We start from the raw sequence: 15,148 nt of genomic DNA on the forward strand, positions 1-15,148 counted from the left end.
ATATAGACCGATCCTCAGATTTAGGGTCTTAGGCTAATAAAAGCCACATTTATTATCAGATTTTGCTGAAATTTGGGACAGTGAGTTGTGTTAGGCTCTTCGACATCCTTCGTCAATTTGGCCCAAATCGGTCCAGATTTGGATATAGCTGCCATATAGACCGATCCTTCGATTCAGGGCCTTAGGCCCATAAAAGTCACATTTATTATCCGATTTTGCTGCAATATGGGACAGTGAGTTGTGTTGGGCCCTTCGATATCCTTTGTCAATTTGGCCCAAATCGTTCCAGATTTGGATATAGCTGTCATTTAGACCGATCCCTTGATTTAAGATTTTAGGCCCATAAAAGTCACATTTATTATCCGATTTTGCTGAAATTTGGGACAGTGAGTTGTGTTAGGCCTTTCGACATCCTTCGTCAATTTGGCCCAAATCGGTCCAGATTTGGATATAGCTGCCATTTAGACCGATCCCTTAATTTAAGATTTTGGGCCCATAAAAGGCGCATTTATTTTCCGATTTTGCTGAAATTTGGGACAGTGAGTTGTCTTAGGTCCTTAGATATCCTTCGTCAATTTGGCTCAAATCGGTCCAGATTTTGATATAGCTACCATATAGACCGATCCTCCGACATAGGGCCTTAGGCCCATAAAAGTCACATTTATTATCCGATTTTGCTGAAATTTGGGACAGTGAGTTGTGTTAGGCCCTTCGATATCCTTCGTCAATTTGGCCCAAATCGTTCCAGATTTGGATATAGCTGCCATATAGACCGATTCGCCGATTTAGGGTCTTAGGCCCATAAAAGACACATTTAAAATCCGATTTTGCTCAAATTTGGGACAGTGAGTTGTGTTAGGGCCTTCGACATCTTTTGTCAATTTGGCCCAAATCGGTCCAGATATGCATAAAGCACCCATTTTGACCGATCCTCCGATTTAGGGTCTTAGGCCCAAAAAAGTCACATTTATTATCCGATTTTGCTGAAATTTGGGACAGTGAGTTGTGTTAGGCCCTTCGATATCCTTCGTCAATTTGGCCCAAATCGTTCCAGATTTGCATATAGCAGCCATTTTGACCGATCCTCCGATTTAGGGTCTTAGGCCCATAAAAGCCACATTTATTATCCGATTTTGCTGAAATTTGGGACAGTGAGTTAAGTTAAGCCCCTTGATGTCCTTCTTCAATTTGGACCAGATCGGTCCAGATTTTAATGTAGCTGCCATATAGACCGATGCCTCGATTTAAGGTTTTGGGCCCATAAAAGGCGCATTTATTGTCCGATGTCACCGAAAATTGGGACAGTGAGTTGAGTTATGCCCCTCGATGTCCTTCTTCAATTTGGATCAGATGGGTCCAGATTTGAATGTAGCTACCATGTAGACCGATATCTCAATTTAAAATCTTGGCCCCATAATAGGCGCATTTATAATCCGATTTCACTAAAATTTGACACAGCGACTCATCTTACGCTTTTCGTCATCCGTGTTGTATATGGTTCAGATCGGTTTATTTTTAGATATAGCTACTGTTCTTATTAGTATTTGGTCCAAATCGGAACATATTTTGATATAACTGCTATGGGACATGAAATTTTCAGCGAATTTTGATGAAAGGTGGATTACTTATATACCCGAGGTGGAGGGTATCCAAAGTTCGACCCGGCCGAACTTAACTCCTTTTTACTTGTTTTTTACTGTGCCTAGGCAAAAGGGAAAATCATCTCAACATCATCTATAACCTGATATAGCACCCATATAAACCGATTTCCCGATTTGGTTCGTGTTCCCTGGAAAAAAAAAAACAATTTTTTGCATAATGATCCCGTGGTGAAAATAGGGTACTACATTTTTTGATACCTGGAGGGGGGCGGACCCTCCCCCTTATCCTAATTTTCAGAAACGCCAGATCTCAGAGATGGATGGTGCGATTTAAGCGAAATTTTGTGTGCTCTCATATAGTACCCTAAAAATAAAAATTTGGTATCCAAATTTCGGATGGGAAACCTAGGAAGGCCGTCCCACCCTAAAACCTACCAAACATATATTTAGACCAATCACAACAATATGGGACTCAAATGAAAGGTATTTAGGATAAGAAAACGTATCCGATATCCAATTGTCGGACCAAGTGTTAGGGGAACCACCCCAAACCCCCAAAACACCCCTAAATCGTACATATTTACCGACAATGGCAATATGGGACTCAAATGAAAGGTATTTGCGAATAGAATTCGAATTTGATACCCAAATATGGGACCAAGTGTTTTGGGGGCCGCTTCTCCCCCAAAATGGTTCAAATTTACCACGATAGCAAAATGAGGTTCAAATGAAAGTTCTTTGGGAGTAAAGCACGAATCTGATATCAGGGTATTTGGGAGTAGAATACAAATTTGATATCCAAATGTAGGACCATGTATTTAAGGCATCACCAATTCCCCAAAACACACCCCAAAGGGTAAAAATTTTTTGACCATGCCAATATGTGGCTCAAACAAGAGGCATTTGAGATTAGAAAACAAAATTTGATAACCAATTTCGTGGCCCTGTATTTTGAGGACGCCTCATCGTGTAAACTCTATATGGGGTTTAAATAAATGGTATTTGAGAGAAGAGCACTTTGCTGATATTTTTTCAGGGCCAAGTGCCAAGTACTAAAAGCTCTTAAATTGTGGAAAAAAATATTCCAATTAAAATTTAGTTCCATATAAAGTAAAAGAAGGCGGAGCGGAGCGGGCCCGGGTCAGCTAGTTTGGTGTAAAGTTTTAGCAGAATCCATGGTGGTGGATTCTCAAGATTCGGCTTTTTATTATTTTATCATTTTCCTTTTTCTTTGAATTCTACAGTTTTTCCACCTTCAACATCACCTCATTTGATACTGTCAAAATTATGCTATGCTTTGAGAATACAATCTCTTTGCAAGTTTCGGGCACATGAGAGAATTTAAATTTCGATAATAGGGAAATAAGGCCAACTTTTGATTGCAAGCTACCAAAACGTAGACCAATGCAATTTCTGGGACCATCTCCAAATGCTAAAAACGACTGAGGATGCCTTTGGTCTTCATGGAGAGCAGTAAAACGTTCGGGGCAAAACTCATTAGGATTGTGGTAGATATTTGGGTCATGGTGTATAGCCCAACTGGGTATATAAACTTCGGTGCCTTTCTCAAAGGTGATATTGTCGAGGGTGGCCTGCTCAGTGGCCACACGTTGCAGAAAGGGTACAGGGGTATACAAACGCAAGGTTTCTGCAAACAAATTAAGAAAATTATTTTAAATAAATTTTTTTTTAATTTTTTGTTTTCTTGCCTTTTATCACTGCCTCCAGAAATTTCATCTCCATAACAGCTTCATAGGTCAAGTTGTTATCATGCTTTTCCAAGATCTCTTGTATTTCTTGCCTCAATTTGTTTTGTATCTCTTTATGCCTGGCCAATTCATACAGCACACAAGTCATGGTGGTTGCCGAAGTCTCATAGCCCGCCGAAAAAAATACAAAAAATTGCGCCGCAATTTGATCAAAACTCAAGTTCATATCCCCGGATTTTCTCAATTGTAATACCAAATTTACAAAATCATTGCGCACAATGTTGTGTTTTTCACGCTCCACAATGCCCTCGCGCACCACTCGCCTAAAGAAATCCTCCACCATTTGGGGATATCTTTTGTGGCCCAAAAATTTCATAAAACGCACATAGGTGTGCTTGAACAATTGCCAACGTATGTTGAAATTCTTTCGGCCAAATATCATTCGAGTGATTTGACGAAATTCTGCCGAGGGATTGTTCAGGCTATTGCACTCAAAGCCAAAAATGCTGGAGCCTATGACATCGATGGTGAAACGGCTATTGAGGTCACAGATGTCCAGCAAGTTCGTCATTTCAAGCTGTCGCCTAAAGGTTTCGGCAAATTCATCGGCCACCGCTTTGATGGTGGCAAACATATATTTCATTTTTCCCGAGGTAAAAGTGGGCGAGAATTTTTGGCGCAGAGGTCTCCATAGCGTTCCCTCGATATTGAACAGATGCTGCGACAATATATCCTTGTCATTCCTATAGGCCATGCGACTGGTGAATTTATTGAAATCCTTGATCAGTACACTTTTGATCATGTCCAAGTCAAGTATTACAGCTACCGGTTTGCCATACACATAGGCCCCCACCACCTTGGTTGGTGCATGGAATTGGTCATAGACATCCTGTAGAAACTCACGATGATTTAGACTTTTCAAATGCTGCACATTGCCCCATAACAGATTGGGGGACATTTGTTGAATGCCTTTGCGTTGCCAATAACTAAAGTGATGCTTCAAAAGGCTGATTATCAAGGCCACGCAGGTGCCCAAGGCAATCAACCAAAAATGCATTGTCTTGAAATTTATCTATCGTTTTTCTGGTTGTTTAATTTGTTCTCCCTAGACTGCCGTTCGATGCAAACATTTAACTACTAAATAATTTTTTTGGAGTGCACCAAAATTTGCCCCGAAAAAAATAAAGCCATGAAACTTGTTTTAAACATTTATTATTTAATTATATTTGGCTGACAAATGTTTTGTTCTTCGTCTGTGCTTATCTTGTTTTCGTCTGCGTTTTCTTATAATAAATGCTGCCATAGAAAAATACCAATGAGGAAAGGCAAAAGTCGGGCGGAACCAACTTGATAATACCCTACACCACCGAGTCTACCTACTACTTTTAGTCGAAGTCGAAGGGCCTAACACAACTCACTGTCCCGAATTTCATCAAAATCGGATAATAAATGAGGCTTTTATGGGCCTAAGAACCTAAATCGGCTGATCGGTCTATATGGCACATATATCCAAATTTGAACCGATCTGGGCCAAATTATCGAAGGATATTGAAGGGACTGACACAACTCACTGTCCCGAATTTCAATAAAATCGGATAATAAATGTGACTTTTATGGGCCTAAGACCCTAAATCGGGGGATCGGTATATTTGGCATCTATATCCAAATCTGAAGCGATCTGAGCCAAATTGAAGAAGGACGTCAAAGAGCCGGAAACAACTCACTGTCGCAAATATCAGCAAAATCGGATAATAAATGTGGCTTTTATGGGCCAAAGACCCTAAATCTGAGAATCGGTCTATATGGAAGCTATATCCAAATCTGGGCCGATCTGTGCCAAATTGACGAAGAAAGTCGAAGGGCCTAACAGAACTCACTGTCGCAAATTTCAGCAAAATCGGATAATAAATGTGGCTTTTATGGGCCAAAGACCCTAAATCTGAGAATCGGTCTATATGGCAGCTATATCTAAATCTGAACCGATCTGGGCCAAATTAACGGAGGATATCGAAGGGACTTACATAACTCACTGTTCTGTATTTCAGAAAAATCGGATAATAGATGTGGCTTTTATGGGCATAAGACCCTATATCGGCTGATCGGTCTATATGGCAGCTATATCCAAATCTGGACCGATCTGGGTCAAATTAACGGAGGATATCGAAGGGACTTACACAACTCACTGTTCTGTATTTCAGAAAAATCGGATAATAGATGTGGCTTTTATGGGCCTAAGACCCAAAATCGTCTGATCGGTCTATATGGCAGCTATATCCAAATCTGGACCGATCTGGGCCAAATTAATGAAGGATATCGAAGGGCCTAACATAACTCACTGTTCTAAATTTCATCAAAATCGGATAACAAATGTGGCTTTTATGGACCTTAGACCCTAAATCGGCTGATCGGTCTATATGGCACCTTTATCCAAATTTCGCCGATCTGGGCCAAATTGAAGAAGGATGTCGAAGGGCATAACACAACTCATTGTCCCAAATTTCAGCAAAATCAGACAATAAATGGGCTTATAATGACCCAAAAACCTGAAATCGAGAGATCGGTCTATATGAGAGCTATATCCAAATCTGGACCGATCTGGGCCAAATTGACGAAGGAAGTCGAAGGGCCTAACACAACCCACTGTCCCAAATTTGTGCAAAATCGGATTATAAATGTGTCTTTAATGGGCCTAAGACCCTAAATTGGCTGATCGGTCTATTTGACAGCTATATCCAAATCTGGACCCATCTGGGCCAAATTGATGAAGGATGGCGAAGGGCATAACACAATTCACTGATCCAAATTTCGGCGACATCGGACAATATATGCGCCTTTTATGGTCCCAAATCCTTAAATCGATAGATCGGTCTATATGATAGCTATATCAAAATATGGACCGATCTAGGCCAAGTTGAAGAAGGATATCGAAGGGCATAACACAATTCACTGTCCCAAATTTTGGGAAAACCTGACAATAAATGCGCCTTTTATGGGCCCAAACCTTAAATCGAGAGATCGGTCTATAGTGCAGCTATTTGCAAATCGGATAGTAAATTTGGCATTTATGGGCCTAACACCCTAAATCGGCGGATCGGTCTATACGGGGGCTATATCAAGTTATAGTCCGATATAGCCCATCTTCGAACTTAACCTGCGGACGGACATGGCTAGATCATCTTCGATTTTTACGCTGATCAAGAATATATATACTCAATAGGGTCGGAAATGGATATTTCGATGTGTTGCAAACGGCACAGTTGTTAGAAGTCACAACAAAACACGTCATGCAAAATTTCAGCAAACTCGGATAAGAATTGCGCCTCTAATAGCTCAAGAAGTCAAGATTCAAATTCGGTTTATATGACAGCTATATCAGGTTATGAGCTGATTTAAAGCATACTTAGCATAGTTGTTGGAAGTAATAACATAACACGTCGTGCAAAATTACAGCCAAATCGGATAGGAATTGCGCCCTCTAGATGCTCAATAAGTCAACACCCCAGATCGGTTTATATGACAGCTATATCAGGTTATAGACCGATGTTAACCATACTCGTGACAAATGTTGGAAGTCATAACAAAACACCTCATGCAAAAATTCAGCCAAGTCCTATAAGAATTGCGCCCTCTAGTGGTTCAAGCAGAAAATATCCCATATCGGTTTATATGGCGGCTATATCAAAACATGGAACGAATGGGGTATGCAATCCCAACCGACCTACACTAATAAGAAGTATTTATGGAAAATTTCAAGCGGCTAGCTTTACTCCTTTGAAAGTTAGTTTTTTTTTCGACAGACAGACCTACGGACGGACAGACAGACCGGCGGACGAACGGACATGGCTAGATCGACTTAAAATGCCATAAGTATCAATAATATATATATTTTATGGGATCTTAGACGAATATTTCGAGGAGTTACAAACATAATGACGAAATTAGTAGACCCCATCCTATGGTGGAGGGTATAAAAATGGAAAAATAGTACTGGTAATGGGATAAAATTTACATTTAGTAACGCAATTGGTATTGCAGGAAATTCGGTATGCAGATATACAATAACTAGGAAAAATATGATGGGTGACTATGATCTTTTTACAATTCGTACATTTTGGTACCAATATTGGTACCATTTGGTAATTTCTATCCAGATGGAGCTTGAGGTCTTAAAGTTGGCATGAAGGTAAAACTAAGAAATAATCGTATATGATGGGTAGCTACATGATCTATTCAACATTAGCACATTTGGTACCAAAATTAGTACCATTTGGTACTTTCTTCATAGATGGAGCTAGGGATCTGAAATTTGGCAGGTACAACTAAGAAATAAAGAATGAATGACAAACCAGCAAAAATTAAAGCTTCTAGGAACCGAATAAGGATAATCCAGAGACCGGTTTATATGGGAGCTAAATTAGGTTATAGACCGATTCGGCCGGTACTTGGTACAATTGTTGGAAGTCATAAAAGAACACCGCATGCCAAATCGGACAAAAATTGCGGCTTGTTAGGGCTCAAGAAGTCAAATCGGGAGATCGGATAATATGGGAGCCTTATTAGGTTATAAACTGATTTGGAACGTACTTGCCACAGCTATTGAAAGTTATAGCAAAGCACTACATTCTCAATTTCAGCGAATTCGGACAAAAATTGGGGCTTGTAAGGGCTCAAGAAGTGATATCGGGAGATCGGTTTATATGGGAGCTATGTCAGGTTATAGACCACTTTAGGTCGTACTTAGTAGTGTTGTTGGAAGTCATAACAGAAGACTACATGCAAAATTTTAGCCAAATCGGACACAAATTACGGCTTCCAGACGATTAAGAACTGAAATCGGACGGACGGACATGGCTAGATCGACTCAGAACTTCGAGAAGATCAGAAATATGTATACTTAATAGGGTTTAAGTGTTACAAACGGAATGACTAGATTAGTAGACCCCCATTATATGGTCAAGTACGAACCATATTGTCCCAATAGGTGCAATTTTTATATTGGGTGGTGCTTTTGGGGTAAACGGGAAGGTTTGCCACCTCTCCGATATCGGGTAATAAATGAAGCTTATGTGGGTTTCAGACACTAGTCTCCCTATCTGATCTGCCTATCTGGCAGCTATATATTAATATAATCCGATCTGAATCATATTTAGGTCGTATGTCGGCAGGCTAAAAACAACGCAATATTTCAAATTTCAGCGAAATCGGATAATAAATGCAGCTTTTATGAGCTTCAGACCCTACATCGGCAGCTCGGTGAATATGGCATATTTGGGTCGGATATCGGATGGTTTAACACAACTCACTGTTTCAAGTTTCAGCGAAATCTGATGATAAATGCGCCCTTAACAAGAAGATCGGTCTATATAACAGATATGTCTATATAATCCGATCTATTGGGTCGGGCGTCGGGAGCCTTAACAACCGAATGTTTAAAATTTCAGCGAAATCGGGTAGTAAGTGCAGCTTTTATTTGCTTAAGACCTTAAGTCGGCAGATCGGTATAAATGGTAGATATATCCAAAACTGGTCTGATTTGGCCCGTTCAAGAACTCAACCTGCGTGAAGATTCAGCTCAATATTGGATCGAGATTGGCCCAAAAAGCACTTTTAGTTGAAATAATCCACAAAAAATATTGTTTCTTATAAACACTTGGAAAGAAGTGATTTATAGCACCCAGCATTTAGATTCATTGTCACTTTCAACAACCCAGACGTATTTTAGTACCTCGACTTTTTTGTCACCTTTTGTTATCTTGCTACTAAAAACCATAGTTCCAATTTAAATTTTTCGACAAGATATAATCCTAAAATAAATTTTAAGATAACATTTAATACCCCAGTTCATCCATGTTTCATTAGACAATGCTTAACCTTGTAGCTTTATTTAATCTAATCATTGAAGTTATTACAATTTCTCTGATAAAGATGCTACATGTCTCACAATTTTTCTTTAAGAGACCCTTACCACTTGACAAAATATATTGAAACTGACTTTCAGGCAATCAAGTAAATAAATCAAACTATTTTGTGAAATAAAGCTTGGAAACGAGTCAATTTGGACTCGTACATTATACGTCATCTTGCCCACTGTGCCTCATAAGTAGCCCTGTATTCATTTCATATATGCAAATGTAAATTTGCCCATGAACATTCTATTGAAGAATTGGGGCAAACTTCTCACAAATCAATGACTGCTGTACGATTAAATTTTTGAGCTTAATGATATGGGATCACGTTTTTATAGGCGAGGCCGAACGGCATGCCGCAGAGTGACACCTCTTTGAGGAGAAGTTTTTATACGGCAAAGTACCTCGCAAATGTCGCCAGCATTAGGAGGCGACAGCCATGGTTGAACATTTTTCAGATACTCCTCCCAGGATTCGAACCTAGGCGTTCAGCGCCATAGGCAGGCCAATTAGCATCTGCCATACGGTGGCCTTCATATTATAATGTAATAAATAACATTTTACGACAATCCTAGCCACTGTGCTACAGTTATGTTTCTTTTCTCAGTGCTGTGATAACTGCCCGCTAATATTAACATTAGTTCGCATGGATCACACAACTATTCATACACACGTTAGTCATACCCAGCCGACATGCTAGACACACACATTTGCATAAACACGCATGGCCCAGCCACACAACCATTCCTACATACATTTATCCGAATGGGCATACGATCGTCACGACCGACCAGCCAGCATGCTCGACGCGTTTGTTTACATAGATACGCATGGCCCAGCCACACATGCATTCATACTTATAGTAGTTTCAGTACAAGTGATAAACATTCAAACACACCTGTATAGAGGGCATACTGTCGGACATGGAAATGGGCATTTTGTCTATTGGTCCTTTACTCGCATTGAATATCGTTATTCGACGTCTATTTTGGCAAGACAAGTGGAATATAATTCTCACTAGGTTCATGTAGCAATTGCTACTTAATATCCCATTTTTCACAGGATGGCCATAAGTCGTTGAGCAGACAGAATAGTAAGACGTGCGGCATAGGCTGCTGTTAGAAAACCTCGAAACCGTAAGGATTTCATTAAAGGCTTCGGAATCGAAAAGAGTATTATCTCGACTCCGGGCAAAATAGAAAAAATTTAAATAATTAATCTTTTGGAATAAAAGAATTCAAAGTTGATATTATGCCTTCCGCCATAGGATGGAGGGTATCCTGTTTGTAGCACATCGCACAATATTCATCCGAGACCCAACAAAGTATTGATGTTCTTGATCGTCCTGACATTCATAGTCGATTTAAGTAACGCTAACTTTCGAAAGAGTAAAAGCTAGAAGCTCGAAATTTTGCACAATTACTTCCTATTTGTGTAGGTTGGATGGGATTTGTAAATGGGCCATAATGGTATATGATTTTATATAGCTGTCATATATTGGTTGCCCAAAAAGTAATTGCGGATTTTTTAAAAGAAAGTAAATGCATTTTTAATAAAACTTAGAATGAACTTTAATCAAATATACGAAAAATCCGCAATTAATTTTTGGGCAACCCAATAAATCGATCTTAGATCTTGATTTCTTGAGCCTCTAGACGGCGCAATTATTATCCGATTTGGCTGAAATTTTGCGTGAAGTATTTTATTTTGTCTTTCAATAACTGAGCCAAGTTTGGTCAAAATCGGTTCATGACCTGATATAGCTCCCATATCAACCGACCTTCTGATTATGGTTATAAGCCTCTGGAGGTCGCAAATTTATTCCGATTTGACCTTTAACATACTTGCCAAATGTGATCTGAATCGATCCAAAACCTCAAATAGCTCTCTTTCAAACCGATGTCTGGATTTTACTTCCTTAGCCCCTATGGGACTCGGAAAGTCGAAGGGCAGATAAAGTGATTCCAAACATGCTCCATTCCCTACCTGTCTTATCAATGTTGCATTTGACGTTGACAGCTCGAGAAAAATATATAATTAAAATTTTTATGACAAATAATTCAGGTTCTCGGCGGAGTACCGATGTTAGCATAGAATTATTGGTAATTAACATGATTCAGTCTAGAAACTATGTTGCAGATCTTCGATGGTTCCTCAATTAAGACAATATAAATCTTGCTCTTGCTGGTTTTCTCATTCAGAGCTTTGTGTAGCTATCTCGCTCCAGTGGAGATGTATCTGGATGACCTCAATCATTGGTCCATGGCTCCTGAATTAAGGCTATATGAATCTTACCCTTGTAGATGTTCTCCATCAGAGCGTCTCGCTCCAGTGGAGGTTTATCTAGACGACCTCAATCATTGGTATTCCAGTAAATGGTCTTCTTGGGAGTGGGTGATGCTCTCATCGTTGGCTTCCTGCTCGTTTAGCTGTATTGAGTTTTAGGTTCCTGCAGTGCCGTACGGACTCGGCTATTAAAAGGAGGCCCTATATCACTCAGTGATATGTAAGAATTTTGCCCCTACTTCTTAATGGAATGTTCACGGTCAATTTTGCATTTTTATCTTAAGTAAATAATGCGCTTCTTGGGAGTAGTAATGTCTGATTGTCGCTTCCCTGTTCGCTAGACTGTGTTGAGTTTCTCGGCGATGTTTTAATACCCTCCAACATAGGATGGGGGTATACTAATTTAGTCATTCCGTTTGTAACACAGCGAAATATTGACGTGAGACCCAACAAAGTATATATATTCTGGATCGTGTTCACATTCTAAATCCATTTAGTCATGTCTGTCTGTCTACACGTCCGTCCGTCTGCCGGTCTGCACGCTTTGAAAGGACTAAAGCCAGGTGCTTGAAATTTTCCATAAATATTTTTTATTTGTGCAAGTGGGTTGGAATTGTAAATGGGCAAAATCGGTCCATGTTTTGACATAGCTGCCTTATATACCGATATCGGATTGTGACTTCATGAGCCTATAGAGGGCGCAATTCTTATCCGATTTGGCAGAAATTTCGCATTAAGTGTTTTATTCTGACTTGCAACAACTCTGCCAGACATGGTCCATATCGGTTCATAAGTTGATATAGCTCTCATATAAACCAATCTCGAATCTTGACCTCTTGAGCCGCTAGAGGGCGCAATCATTATCAGATTTGGCTGAAATTTTGCATGAAATGTTTTGGTTTGGCCATCAAAAACTCTGAGAAGTATGTTTCAAATCGGTTCATAGCCTGATATAGCTCCCATATAAACCGTTATCGGATCTTGACTTCTTGAGCCTCTAGAAGTCGCAATTCTTATGCTGTTTGGCTAAAATGATGCTTGAAGTGTTTTGGTTTGGTTTGATCAACAAATGCGCTAAGTATGGTTCAAATCTTTTCACAACCTTATATAGCTCTAATGCAAACAGATCTCCCGTATACACCTCTTGAGCCTCTAGAGGGAGCAATTCTTATCCGATTTGTCTGAAAGTTTGCACCATTAATTCCACTTTGGTCACCAACGGCCAAAGCAATGAATGAAGATCCATTGGTAAACGTAGAAGGCTAAGATCAAAACTCCAATGCAAAGACTAAGTGTGGGTGAATTTTTTTTTTTTATTGTTTTTATTCGAATAAGACTTTCTAAATGTTCATCTCAACACATGCCCTCTAACTTTTCTACCTTTAGATAAATATCAGCTGCTGGCACTGTGCCAAATTGGTGATTTGAAAACTCTATTTCCTGGCATGTCTTCTGCGAGTGCGTAAAGCGAAAATGTCTCAAAAGCATAACTAGACCAAGTTTCACCTGTATACGACCATAGAGCATGCCTATGCAATTTCGGGGACCATCTCCAAAACCCAAAAAGGCTTGCGAATGACGTTGGGCCACTTCATGGGTGCTGAAGCGTTCAGGTTGAAATTCATGGGGATTTTTATAGATTTCAGCATCATAATGTATGGCACGAACTGGTATGAAGACTTCGGTGCCTTTATCCAAAATAATATCTGTATGAGGTATTTGATAGTCCTCACTGGCTATGCGTTGCAAATAGGATAAGGGGGCATAAATACGCAGAGTTTCTAAAAAGGCATAAAAAAACCCAATTTAATCAAAGTTTTTAAGAGTTTGTTAAAGTTTTTACTTACCATTGATCACCTGATCCAAATACTTCATTTCCATTAAGGCCTCATAGCTCAATTCGTTATCATGACTTGCCAATACCTTCAAAATTTCTTTTCTTAATTTCTTTTGTATTTGTGTATGTCTTGCCAGCTCAAACAAGGCATTGCTCATGGTGGCTGTAGAGGTCTCAAAACCTGCCACAAAAAATATAAAAAGCTGTGAGGCTAAGTCCTCATAGCTCAAATTCATATCCGTTGTGGTTTTCATTTCCAGCAAAATGTCAACAAAGTCATGGCGTACTATGGCCTGTCGCTCACGAGCCTTAATATTAGTGCAGACAGTGTCCCTAAAGAAAGTCTCTATGCAATGGGAGATATTTTTGTGACCAAAATATTTCATAATGTTAACATAGGTGTGCTTGAAAATATGCCAGCGTATGTTGAAGTTGGATCTTCTAAGCATTTTTCTGCAAACTTGTCGAAACTCAATATTGGGATCTTCTAGGCTATTACATTCCAGGCCCAACAGAACCTCTCCTGTTATATCGGTAACATATCGGTCATTCAGATCTGTGATATTAAGATCCTCTGCTTCTTCCAGACATTTTTCATAGGCCTGCAGGCAATTTTCTGCTATCCTCTTTATGGTGGGAAATATGAACTTCATTTTTTCCAAAGAAAATGTGGGAGAAAACGTATTTCGCAAGGGTTTCCATTCAACGCCCTCTAGATTGAAAAAATTTCTCGAGAGTATGTCCTTATCATTGTGATATACCAAACGTGTGGAGAATTTATCGAAATCCTTGATCAACAGCGTTTTCACCACTTCCAAATCGAGTATAACAGCAATGGGTTTGGTGAAAATATAGGCTCCCGCCACTTTGGCTTGTTTGTGAAAGGCATCATAGACTTCTTGCATGAAATATCTGTGATCCAAACTCTTCAGTTTGGCCAGATTTCCCCATATGAAGTGGGGCTTTAGTTGTTTGATGCCTTTCAGGTCCCAATAATTGTATTTGACTTTTAGATAACTTAGCGATGTTGATAGGAATGTCCAAAATATGATTAACCAAAAATTCATTTTGATTTTCTTTGCTTTGCTTATTTTGGTCTAATCTTTTGGGAATCTAGGGTGATACTAATAACTGAATGTAAGTTCTATCAGTCTTGTTGCCTTCATGATTTATTTCAAGATAAGATAAAACCATGTTCCAAACAAAAGTTGATTATTTGAAGCAGGTGGTATAAGAAATTTCTATCGCAGCATGTATGACGCAGATGAATTTTAATAAATTTTTTTAGATAAAAAATTTTATATGTTGGATGACATGCCAAACGTTGGTAAGTGCAGAAGATCGATTGTCGATTTGATAAAATTCGATAAAAATGTGTTAAATTCGGTCGAGTCAAATCTTAGGAACCCAGCTTCATGGAATCTGCTCAACAAATAAAAGTGTGCTTCAGTTCAGACAGGTAACAATCAAATCGGGAGATGAGTGCGCCTTCTATGGTCTTAAAAAGCTTAACGGTGTATCAGCATGTAAGTGGGTATATATCAGTTATAGGCCTATTCGGATCATTTTTAGCACGGATGCTGGAAGTCAGAAGTCAGCAGTCTTTGTGCCAAATTTCACCCAAAACAGATGAAAATTTAGGCTTCTAGGGACTCAAGAAGTCGCATCCGGGAATCGATTTATGTGACAGCTATATCAGTTTATGGACCGAGCAAATTGAAGGCTCCACGTTTTGCACGGTGAATGAGGATGCCTCCACTAGGATTACGATGAGGTGCAGCAGCTCGCCAGACATATTCATTGCATCAC

The 15,148-nt window shown here is 39.4% G+C and overlaps 2 protein-coding genes across 2 annotated transcripts; both read right to left on the reverse strand.

Moving 5' to 3' along the window:
- Positions 1–2,839: 2,839 nt before the first annotated feature.
- LOC106093431 (cytochrome P450 6a8) lies at positions 2,840–4,367 on the reverse strand. Its single transcript, XM_013260483.2, has 2 exons — positions 3,311–4,367; positions 2,840–3,249 (listed from the first exon to the last, which is right to left on the reverse strand). Exons 1-2 carry the CDS (start codon positions 4,365–4,367, stop codon positions 2,840–2,842), a joined length of 1,467 nt encoding a protein of 488 aa, XP_013115937.2.
- Positions 4,368–12,855: 8,488 nt separating this feature from the next.
- Positions 12,856–14,455, reverse strand: LOC106093430 (cytochrome P450 6A1). The gene is made up of 2 exons (XM_013260482.2): positions 13,350–14,455; positions 12,856–13,283 (listed from the first exon to the last, which is right to left on the reverse strand). Exons 1-2 carry the CDS (start codon positions 14,404–14,406, stop codon positions 12,856–12,858), a joined length of 1,485 nt encoding a protein of 494 aa, XP_013115936.2. The 5' UTR covers positions 14,407–14,455.
- Between the last annotated feature and the right edge of the window lie 693 nt (positions 14,456–15,148).

This window comes from Stomoxys calcitrans, chromosome 3 (genome assembly GCF_963082655.1).
Source record: "Stomoxys calcitrans chromosome 3, idStoCalc2.1, whole genome shotgun sequence".
NCBI classification, from domain to species: Eukaryota; Metazoa; Arthropoda; class Insecta; order Diptera; family Muscidae; genus Stomoxys; species Stomoxys calcitrans.